The sequence below is a fragment of the Rousettus aegyptiacus genome, unplaced genomic scaffold (genome assembly GCF_014176215.1).
Source record: "Rousettus aegyptiacus isolate mRouAeg1 unplaced genomic scaffold, mRouAeg1.p scaffold_m13_p_7, whole genome shotgun sequence".
Taxonomy (NCBI): domain Eukaryota; kingdom Metazoa; phylum Chordata; class Mammalia; order Chiroptera; family Pteropodidae; genus Rousettus; species Rousettus aegyptiacus.
This window is the reverse complement of record NW_023416310.1, coordinates 15,897,313-15,909,899: the sequence shown is the minus strand read 5'-3', so window position 1 is coordinate 15,909,899 and position 12,587 is coordinate 15,897,313. Positions and strand designations below refer to the sequence as shown.

At 31.5% G+C, this 12,587-nt stretch overlaps 1 protein-coding gene across 2 annotated transcripts in view; it reads right to left on the bottom strand.

Annotated features, from left to right (window-relative positions):
- Positions 1-12,587, bottom strand: part of SPDYA (speedy/RINGO cell cycle regulator family member A) — a 32,952-nt gene that overhangs the window by 13,051 nt on the left and 7,314 nt on the right. For both annotated transcript variants that reach the window (XM_016145342.2, XM_036223951.1), the window contains 3 exons: positions 10,506-10,564; positions 8,552-8,637; positions 3,921-4,092 (listed from right to left, as the gene is read on the bottom strand). In XM_016145342.2, the coding sequence (XP_016000828.2) occupies positions 3,921-4,092; positions 8,552-8,637; positions 10,506-10,564 (317 nt within the window). The remainder of the gene's footprint in view (positions 1-3,920; positions 4,093-8,551; positions 8,638-10,505; positions 10,565-12,587) is intronic.

Sequence of the window (12,587 nt, the reverse complement as noted above, 5' to 3'; positions counted from 1 at the left end):
TAACAGCTTTATTGAGACATATCTCAAATACCATACAATTCACCCATTTAAAGTACACATCTAAATGGCTTTAGTATTTTCAGAGTTGCAGAACCATTACTACAATTTTAGATTATCATCATTCCATAAAGAAAGCAGTCACACCCCATTCCTCCTTTCCTCAGCCCTTTGCAACCACTAATCTACTTTTTATCTCTTTGGATTTGTCTATTCTGAACAGTTCATATAAATGGAATCATACAAAGTGTGGTCCTTTGTGACTGGCTTCTTTCCCTTAGCATAACATTTTCATGTTTCATCCATGTTGTAGCATGTATCAGGACTTCATTCCTTTTAATTGTCAAGAAATATTTGTATGGATATATTTTGTTTATTCATTAGTTGCTGGACATTTTTTTTCCACTTTTTGACTATTACAAATAAGACTGTTGTGAACATTTATGTTTAAGTTTTTTTGTGGCTATAGTTTTCATTTCTTAACTATATAACTAGGAGTGGAATTGCTGGGTCATATGAAACTCTATGTTTAGCTTTTTGAGGAATTGCTAGGCTGTTTTCCAAAGTGGCAACACCATTTTACATTTCCAACAGAAGTGTATGAGGGTTCAAATTTCTCCACATTCTTGCCAACACTTATTATCTTTTATTATAGTAATTCTAGTGGGTGTGAAGTGGTATCTTCCTCTGGTTTTGATTTAGCATTTCTCTGATGGCTAATGATGTTGAGCATCTTTTCATATGCTTTTTTGGCCATTTGTATATCTTTTTTGGAGAAATGACTATTTAGATCTTTTGCACATTTTAAAATTGCGTTGTCTTTTTATGAGTTGCCAGAGCTCTTTATATTCTAAATACAAGTCCCCTATCAGACAGACGATTTGCAAAACTTTTCTCCCGTTTTGTGAGTTGTCTTCACCTTCCTGATGGTATCCTTTGAAGGAAAGTTTAAAACTTTATGATGTCCACTTTATATTTTCTTTTGTTGCTGTTCTTTTGGTATCATAATCTAAGATCTAATCCAAGGTCATAAAGAGTTACCCGTATGTTTTAACAGCTTTATAGTTTTTAGTTCTTATGTTTAGGTCTTTGACCCATTTTAAGTTAGGTTTTATATGTATTATAAATTAGGAGTCCAACTGCATTCTTTTTTATTAAAAATTATTGGGGTTGCATTAACAAAATCACATAAGTTTCAAGTGTATCATTCAATAGTAAGTTGTGTAGATATTGCATTGTGTTCATCAACCAGTTAGATTTCCTTCCATCACCAAATATTTGATCTCTTTTACTCCTTTCTACCTCCCACTCTCCCCTTCCCTCTGGTAACGACAAATCCACTGTCCATGCCCATGAGTCTCTGTTTGTCATGTTTGTTTGTTGCTTTCAGTTTTATATCCCACATATGAGTGATATCATGTGGTTTCCAAATTCTTCTGTTGGACTTATTTCACTTTGCATGATTACTTCAAGATCCATCCATGTTGTCGCAAATGGTAGTATTCCATCTTTTCATATGGCTGAATAATATTCCAATCATCTATCATAGGACACTTCGGTTGCTTCCACACAACTAAATTCTTTTGCATGTGGATATCCAGTTGTTCCAGCAACATTTGTTGAAAAGACTATTCTTTCTTTGGTACCCTTGTCAAAATGTGACTGAACATAAATATGAGGGTTTATGTCTAGACTTTTCTATATTATTCTATTATGAGAGATACTACTTGATATAGGGCAGTAATAAATGAAAAAAAAAAAAGGTTTCTCTGAGGTGACATATAAGCAGAGTCCTGAATGAAGTGAGCGAGTAAAACATACTAATATCTGGGGAGGGGAAAATGTTCCAGGTAATTGGATTGGCAAATACAAGACCCCGAGGTGGGAGTGCCCTTGGTGTGTCTGAGGAATAGCAAGGAGGGTACTGTGGCTGGAGTGGAGTGAGCAAGGATGGGAGATGAAGTCAGAGATGAGGAGAGTTGGCAGACTACATAGGGCCATGATGAGGACTTTGTCTTTTGCTCTGTGTAAGATGGGAAGCCTAGAGGCTTTTGAGTAGAGGACTTTCTAAAAGATTTACTCTGGCTTCTGTATGAAGAATAAACTTTAGGGAAGAAGGATTATAAGGCAATTTGGATGGTTATGGCAATAATTGGGGCAAGAGATGACAAAGCAGCATTTAGTGGTGGAGGAGGTAAGAAATGGTAAGATGCTGGATATTTTTTTAAGATATGTGAGAAAAAGAAGTCTAGGGTGGCAGCTTTTTGGCCTGAACAACTAGAAGGATGAAGTTACTATTTATTAATATATGGAAGATTGCAGGAGGAGCAGGTTTGGAAATCTATGTGGGGGAACTAAAATTCAATTTTTGGCATAGTGTGTGGTATCTACTAAAGAATAAAATATGAATAGGAAATTTAATATGTAAATCTGGATTTAGTGGAAAGATCTGCTAGCTCTAAGTGTTGAATCCTTGAGAGACAACTTTTCCGTAAATCCCATTACACAACTGAGTTTACAGCTGCCTAAAACTTTTTAGTCTTTTACACATACACCATTAAGTCACTCCATTCTCTGGCTCTTTAGATAGTCTGGTGCCAGCAACTGAGGTAATTCCATCTCCAACAGTATCAGTTAAAGTTATTGCAGTTAAAAAATGCTAGCCATTATATCTTAGGAGTAAGTAGACAGTCTGCCATGAGGTGAGCATTGCTTGTCCCAGCCTCTTGCCTCTAGTGCACTCTCATCCATGCTCTTAGCTGAGTGTCTCTTGGGGCTTGAAGTGTTTACTTTGAAAAAATCAGAGTATTCAAATAAGGACTTGCTTGGACTATCACATCCAAGGATGGCAACGGGCACACAAATTACCCATCTTGACATGGGGAGGTGGTAACAAAAAATAATACATGACTCTTTTAATGCCCTGTAATTGGAATGAGTCATTTAAATCCTTTAATGAGGATCATTAAACTGGTGTGGACTTATACACCTAATTTTTATATTTTTTTTATTGAATTTAATCTTGTAACGATTTGGCCTGTTGTACAGTTTTCTAAGTTATATCTGAATCCTTGCATTTTTTCTACAATTCAATAATCCTCCTAATTTAATGCATAAGTATGTATACTTGCTATATCTTTATAGCATTAATAAATATAATTTACACAATTGGTTCTGGGCAGAGTTTTGTGACACATCCCAGAAGTTCTCCATCAGGTTTGACACTAATCTGTTGTCTCTTTTGACCCATAGTCATTTGACTGGAAATGACTTAATTTAATTATAGCATTATCTAGCTCACATTTACCAAACTTTTCTGAACTAGTACTGGCTTACAGTGATCGCTGCCTTCCATTTAATTTCTACCCTAAAATTTTTCTTTAGTTTAAAACATTAACTTTCTTCTTTATTGAAAACCAGAATTTTAGATAAATCAACTAATCTTTTAATTTTAGTGTATTTCTGCTTTATCTTAATAGAATTTGGCATCAAGGAAACTTGCTTTATGTATTCTATGTTAAAAGAGATGTAGTTTTTAAATATTTACATTTCAATCACGGGGACCTGAAATCTCATATACTTTACTTAATGGAAATTATTATTCAACTCTAGTGATATTACCATAAGATATTTTGAAATGTGCACATTACCCTTTTTCAATATTAGTGATCTTTTAGACAGGAGAAATACATTAAAATAAAAATACTTATCTACAGAAGTAGGCTGCTCTGGAAAACAGAAATGACAATTTTAAATTATTGTGGTATAAAATTAAAACATTAACATTGCAAAACACAAGTTGTATTCATGGTAACCATAAAGGTTAATGGTCTACCCTTACATTAGAAGCACATTAAAAAACAAGACAAGGAAAATTAAATAAACAGAAGACAGAGAACCCATAAAAAATTTAAAAATCTTACCTCCTCACAGCATCGCCTGCTTACAATAGCCCTATAGTCAATTCTATCCCAGAGTTGGTCCCTTAACTTTAAGAAATTAGGGAATAATTTTCTCCAGTTTTTCCCTAAAGCCCATGGAAAAATCTCATATTTGGATTCTTCTTCATCTTCTTCAACTGTATTAGCCAGATACCTACCAAAAAACACCAGCAACTCAAAAAAAAGAAATAGGCAAAGGACAGAAATGGGCGGTTTCCCCTCCCCCACAAAAAAACAAATCACTCAAACACATAAAATATGTTCAAGCTTACTCATAATTAAAGAAATAATAGATCAAAAATAGAAATACAGTGAATTTTACCTTGCTGAGTTCTGAATATTTTTTTATTCCTATAAATCTTGAGCTTTGTTCTGGGATGCATTTACTTGGAACCGGTCTGATCCTTTCAAGTCTTGCTTTTATGATTTGTTAGGTGGCTCTGGAGCAATGTTCAGTCTGGAGCTAATTACTCCCTACTACTGAGGCAAGACCTTCCTGAGTATTCTACTTAATATCCTGTGAATGATGAGTTTTTTCAGTTTGGCTTGCAGGAAAAGATACTATTTCCAGGCTTGGGGGGAACGTTAGTCACTATTCTGTCTAATCCTTTCTTATCGTCTTTCCCCACGATCAGGTAGTTTCCTTATACACAAATGGAAATCAGTACCTTCCCAAATACTTGAGCAGAATCAGGCATGCAAAGAAGCAAGAACATATATCCCATAATAAGAATAATAATCAATCAATCAAAACTGACACGCATGGAAAAAATGACAGGAATATTAAGATAGTTATAACTATTCTGGATGTTCAAAAAAATAAGTAGACACATTGAAAGTAAATGTCTAAGATGAAAACTATGTGTAAAATGACAAATACATTGAGTGGGATTAACAGCAGGTTAAATATTCCAGAAGAAAAGATTTGTGCATTGAAACATAACAGTATAAACTATCCAAAATGACACATGCAGAGAAAAATAAACAAAAATAATGAACAGAGAATCAATCAGCTGTGAGAAAACTTTAAGCAGTTTAATAAAGGTGAAAGTGGAGTCCCTAACAGGCAGTGGGTAAATGAAAAAAAATTTTGAAATAAATGGATAAAAATTTTAAAAATTTGATAAAAACTATAAGCTCACAAAAAGCTCCTAGAACCCCAAAGCACCAACACACATCATAGTCAAATTGCTCAAAGTCAGTGATAAAGAGAAAATCTTAAAAGCAGTGAGAGAAAACAGGAAAAGAGAGCAGGATGGAGCAGATTTCCTATTGGAAACAATGCAAGCTCCATAGATGACTTTCCAAGAAAAATGAGCAACTTATAATAAAAAAAACTTGTAACACATTTAAGGCACGATGAGCAGAAGCAACTCTGAAGTCTTAAAATACTGAAATCAACAGACAAACATCAAAGAAAAAGAGGTCTTAAAAGCAGTCACAAAAGAAGGCCAATCATCCAAAGTGGAAGGTTTGAGGTGCAAGAAGGAATAAATATGTGGGTAAATCAAAACAAAGTTTGAATGTATAAAACAATAATAATATCTAACTTTTTTTGAGGGTATCATAAAATTATAGAATTGTAAAACAAAAGAATATAATTTGAGGGAAGGGATGATTGGAGTTAAAATGCTTAAGGTTATTGTAATTAAAAATAACTAGGGTAATTGCTAAAAGAATAGCTATAGACTACATAATTTCCAAACAAGTAGAAAGAAAAAAAAGTGTCAAAAAATAAAAATTTAAAAATCTCAACCAAAAAGAAGATAAAAATGGAGAGGAAAGAAGAAACAGAAAACATGGGACATATAGAAAGTATAGAACAAGATGGCAGAAAAAAATCCAAATATATAAGTAATAAATTATGCTGTAATAAAATGAACTATCATTACACATATCAATATAAATGAATCTCAAATGAATCATGATATTATAAAAAAAGAAGTTACAGAAGAATAGTACACATGAAAAACCAAATAATGTATTATTTAGAGGTATATACATAGAATAAAAAGCAAGAACATGATGACCAATGGAAGGGAGAGGGTTCTAATTGGGAAACTGAACTGTGAGCCTCTACGATTCTGGCAACGTTCTAGCCTAAAGGTGAGTCATGGATGCATGAATATTTGTTTTGTTTTCATTCTTTCACACACATACATACACACTCCATATGTTTTTTTGTACATTATTTCACATTAAAAATTCTTAAGGGTACAGAAGTGTATTCATGTAACATACACACTGGTTCATGTATAGCAAATTATTTCTAGACAGAAACATGTGAAATGTCCTTCAGAAGGGAGGAAAGTCTTGAGATAGAAGGAAGACTTATTTTTAATTATACACCCTCTTACCTACTTTTTAAAACCATGTGCATATTCATATTTAGTTACATTAACATAAAATGAGTACCTACATATTACTTTATCCTCCCTTAAAATAATTGTACATATTTTAATATTACATATAAAGCACCTCATTGTCAAACGTATTCAGTATGAGAGTCAAATCCTCTCCTCTGTGATATTATGTAATTTCTTACTTTTAGTATCCCCTGATAGTTAACAAAAGGGTAGTTAGAGGTGGAGATTGGTTCTTTACATGCTTGCTGACTAAGTAAAACATGGAAAATCAATAATGTACTATGATACTGTAGTATCAGGACTACATCATGATTCTACTCTATATTAACTATTTTTCATGTTCAATGTGATTGAATATCTGCATCGTATACATATAAGTTCCCTTCTAGTTTGAAATAGTTTAAATTTTCTTGGAGAAGAGTTCATTATTTGTATAATAATTATGTTCATTCAAATAAACAATTAAGAACCTCTTATATGTTAGCTATTGAAGAATGTAAAAAGGTAAGATACATGTTTCTTGCCCTGAAGGAGTCTAGAGTCAAGCAGAAGAGGCAACTAAGTATGAAACAAGTAACTGTAAAAGAGATACGGAAGAATGATAATTGAAGTTCAGTGTTATAAAAATATATGGAAAGGAAAATATGTGAGTTGGAACTATGGCTGAGAAAATAAGAACTACTATTGAGTCGAGCTACAAAAAAGCATGATTAGATATAAAATGGAAATTCTAACATATTTTTAATATGAAACTTATAATACAACGTGTGATGCAACTTCACAGACTACTACATATTATAAGCTGTCACGATTGGTCATAACCCAGAAGTCAAACAAATCCAATTTCAGGCATCCAGCAAGATTAAAACTAGGCTTCTTTTGGTTTGTCATTAATGTTCAGGTGAGAAAAAAACTACAAAATAGATAGGGTATCAACATACAAATGTAATACAATATTAAGAGACATAAATAGTATTATAGCTTAGTTGTCAATGGCTGAATTTTGCCATTGGCAAGTCACACCTGAATTTGTACCCCAGCTCTGCTGCTTACTAACTTTTGTGATCTTGGAAAGTACTTAAGTCTTGATTTCTCTATCTGTGAAATGGGGATAATTAAAAAAAATGTATCTCAATTCTCTGGGTTTGAGAGACCACAATTCTGTCTGTGGAGCATTATTCTTTCTCTAATAAACTTTTCTCTCTCTCAAAAAAAAAAAATATATATATATCTATCTCACAGAGAAGAGTGAATGAGCTTGTAAAAAAACATTTTGTGGTGTCTTGCACATAATATTCAGTACTAGTTAATATTACTATATTCCCCCAATTTGGCATCATCACCAAATTTTATAGAGTTCATTTTTCACTAAGCACGTGGGAATGCATCCCATGAATACGTGCAGAAATTGATTTCTTTGATTCTGAATTAAACAGACTTTGAGTAAAAATTTATTCTTCAATGCTAACAATTGTGGTATTCAACTTAAATCTTTTTTTACATGTAGTTTCCCTTGTTTAGTTCTTAAAATTGCATTAATACTTTTCTAACTATAGCACTAGATCCAGGTACTGGATAGAAAAGCTTTTGAAACTGAGATAGATATTCTTAGTTTACACTGATTCTAGCAGAATTCTGACCTATGGATTGGAAAGCCATATTATTAAAACCATTTAACAGATCACAAAGCAAGTATAAACTGTCTAATATAAAGTCGATGGAAGAATCGAAAAACAAAATGCCTTGGCAAAAGGACAGTGTGTTAAGTAAAACAGTGAGTGGATACAAAAGGTATCAGATATGAATAACTCCTATGTTATAGACATAAATCCACAATGAGTATGTCTAGACCATTTTCCACAAGCTATTCAATGTAAAGGGGTGATCATGATAATTTTTACTATACAGTAATTGGAAATTTCAAAGAGAATATTCTGGCTTTTAAAAAAAATCTAAGTTCAAAAGAGAAGAATGTGGGGTAATTTATATGAAGACTGAAAAATGTAAAAGGTATAATACAAACTCAAGTGAAATACTGAATAATAAATATTAGGCATAAAGAAGGATAAAATCAGTTAAAAGAACATAAAAATATCCTATTAAAGTAAAAGGTGTATAGCTTTTATACAAGAAGGCCTATTCAGAGATATACATCAGGTTTTAAACAGCCTGTTTTAAATAAAGTATATATATATATATTATTATAAATAACTATAACAAAAATCACTTAGTAGAAAGCATACTTACAGAGCAATAAAGAAATTTATCCTGGTATGCTCATTTATAGTAAATTTAGCCCTCTTGAAATAAACAAAGGTCATAGCCAAAAGATACTATAGAGAAAAAAGTTAAAAATTAATGTTAATGTTTTGCTTTCATAAGTAAAATACTTAAAAATAGTTACCTTTAAAATGAATAATAAGCTAAAATAATAAAGCATTATTTATCCTTATTAAAGAATTACCTATTTATCTGGGTCTTTATTTTTTGGTTCCCTGTAATCCATGTGAACAGTGAGAAATAGTTCTTGACCATTAAAACTAGAATGAACTCCTAAATTTTATTATTGCCAATATTTTTTTAACCAAAAACCTAATTTTTTCTGTCTTAAATTTCAAAGCTATAGTGAAGTTGAAATAATAATAAAATGAATAACCATACACCCTTTACCTAGATTCACCAATTGTTAATATGTTGCCACAATGGCTTGATATATGCATACATTAACAATATTTTTCCCCCGAGATTTTTTCCCCAAGCCTTTTGAGTTAGACATCCATATTCACTTTTTAAAGTAATCTTTTAAAAATAATGTTTAATCATAAATTAGAATAACATGGCTTTATTTTCACTGAAAATAGTATTTTAAATATATTATTAGAAAGATGTCTAGCCTGGTATTAGGATGCGATGGCAGGTTCTGCCTGTTGAAATTAAAAACAAGTTGCAATATTCATGTTTTAGATTTCCTCTCACAAAATGCCTATTTGTCTCATCTTCACAGGACTGGCCACAAAGGAGATTTCAAGTTTTTAATGTAATTTTTAGTAGAGGACTCTTGAAATAGTGTTAAGAACAGTGCTCCTGGTATGTTCCTTTATAAGCACTGCCCCCTGCTGTCCCACAACTTTAATTACTGTAATTCACTGTAAAGTTTAAAACTATATACCACATGAACTAGGTATTCGATATTAAGGCATTACTGTTAATTTTTTAAAAATATTAGTGACATTGTGATTGTATTTTTAAATATCTCATCTTTTAGAGATACATCTTGAAATATTTATGGATAAAATGCTAAGATGTCTAGGATCTGCTTTTGGGGAGAGGAAGCAGGAAAAAAAGAATGGCCAATAGTTGATTGTTGTGGCACGCTACAACATGGATGTCAGGCACATGGCAGATTTTTGTTCTAATCTTTCTACCCTAAGTTGTGTTTGGTTGAAATTTTCCAAAATTATACTTCCAAAATAAAAACTTCTCCAATTTTATGTTTTTTTAAATTTAAAATCAAAAAGTTCACATCAGTATTAACTTAATGGGTATTTAATTATAAGCTAGTCTTCCATTCATTCCCTTTTCTGTTGGTTGGCACATTATTTTAAGTGTGATGTGAAGTCATGCTGAATTTTTGGAAATGACTACCTGATCTAAGATGGCATTTATGAAGATGAAATCATAACTGTTCAGTTAAATCTAAAGAGTATGGAAACATCATGGTCCCTCTTATGTGAGTTAGCATCATGATTTTTTAAACATTGATTCCTAAATAAAGAACATAAGCTAAATTTACTCTACAATATTATTGTGATTTACCTAAATCACCTACAAAATATTAAAATGTATAACAGACTGCTATAGTGGAATGAATCTCAGAATATTCTTTCTCTATAGCCTAATAGAAGGTAATAAATTCTGATCAGAACATATAAAGTCCATACTGATTTCAATCAAACAGATATCGCCTTTACATCATTTAAATCTGATCAATAATATTCTACAATTTCTCAAAATATAGAATTATAGTATATGCTAATTTCAAAAAAAATTAACATGTAAGAATTCCACTTTGAAGGAGTAATGCAGGTTAGTTCTTTTCCTAACCTTAATAAGATAGAAAATTCTTATAAGGTTTTATTAAAGTTCTGATGGTCTAATAACATAATAATGCTGGTTAATGCTATATTGTCACCAAATTTACCTTGTCTGCAATCTTACAGCAGCAGTCCATCCACAAGAAATCTTGAATTAAATCGTCATCTACAATAAAATACAGCTATGACTTATCTTTTAAAGATAAAATGTTTCATTTTGAAGAATCAATTTCCACATAAGGAGATTATAAATGATGCTTAGAAATCAAATTCAAACGTTTGGACCAGTGTTGTCCAAGGTGTAGTTTTCAGTTCTTATGTTTGTTTACCATCGCAAGCACTATACAACAAGCTACTGCTTTCTTTTTCTTCCCCATCTGACTTGCCTAGCTCGGACTGGAATGGTAGAAGTGGTTGATTTACTGAATATTACAACAGCTCTTTGAGAAATATGTCTTGGGTAACTCTAAATTAGCTCTTTGTTACTTTCCAAAATCAATCTTTAATAGGTAGAAATAGAATCTCATAAAAGAGAATTCAGTCTTTAAGTAATAATGACAATGAATACTATTTTCTAAATAGGTTTTACTTTTTCTACTACTTTCTCTTTTTAAGTCCCAGGGTATTTTTAGTTTTGGATTCCTCTCTCTCCCTACTTATCTCTGTCCAATTATCTATTATCCAATACACATGAAAATGTCTACACAAATAAGATTCATAATTTATCATTATCACGAAAGATCAACAAAGAAAATACTGTTAACATTCTAAAAGGGGTCAAATATATGGTGACAGAAGGAAATTTAACTTAGGGTGGTGAACACACAATGCAATTATACATATGATGTATTATTGTACAGTTGAAACCTATATAATTTTATTAATCAATGTCGCTCCAATTAAAAAAATAACATCCAAAAAGGTCAAAAACATTTATTTCGATTTTAAATGGCTAAAACATATTACCCCCAAACATGTGGGTAGTTGCAGAATATAATCTGAGAAAATCTGCTTTTCTCCATTTCCCCTTTTCATTTTAACGAAGCTTAACTTCTTTATATTAATTTTTGCATCCTAGAAATATCAGTGTAGTCAAATATATGAAAAGCTCCAATAAGTACTAATTTTTTAGAATAACTTCTGCCTTAATTCCACTTCTATTTCATACATAACCTAAAATGGTAGAGTTGGGTATTTTCACTTATTTCTCATGTTCAGTTATGAATAGTAAATTAGTGTGTGGGTAATAATTTTGCTCTACTCTTAATAGAGAGGGAAACTTGTATTAACAGTATTCTAGATCCTGAGTGAGAACATCCTCATAGTTCAATACTTTTCTCCTTATATTACCTATATTTTTTTCTTATCTCATCTGATTTTGTGTTTCTTTACATCTTAACCAGTTTGCTGTTTTGTTTTGTTTTGTTTTAAATTTCTGTCCTTTAAGGTCAAATACTCTTATCCCCAACTTTTGCCTCTGACCCGCATCTGACTTTCTCTATTAATAAGAAAGCTTGTTACCTGGATTTACAGACTGTGGTATCTACTTGCCTTGATTCATTCCCATAGTTATTTACCAGAATCTGTCTATCCTACCCTTTATTCTAATCTGTCTACCTTACTATCTTAAAAAAAAAAAAAAAAAAAAAAAAATCCCCTTCTCTTTCTTGGCCAGTAGAAGTACTATAAAGAAGTTTCAGTGATTTTTAAGAAATTTATCATCAAAGTAGCACTCACTGTCTCATGAGCCGAACAAATTCAAATCCAATTTTATTATCTGAGTATGATGATAAAGCATAATTAATTTTAAACAATATTCCCCAGATTTAATTTTGAGACTTCTCTAGGTAGACTAAATTTCCCAGTTTGGTCAGTTTTAGCACTGAAAGTCTTAGCAAATCCCTCAAACTAGGTCGGTTGACTCAGTTGAGATTTTTACATAGTATTTTATTTTAGGTCAAAGAAAATTCATGCTATGAACTTGAACTGCTTAGAATTTACATTTGATACTTGGATTTAAGTAGTCTAGAAGTGAGATGAGTCTGAATTTCTAATCTAAAATAAAAATAAATAAAACCTAAGATTAAGAAAAAAAGGCTAAGTAAAAAAATTTGAGAAATTTGACAGAAAATAATAGTATCCTCTGATTATTATGAAAATGATAAAATAAATCTTTAGATTCTTATTTT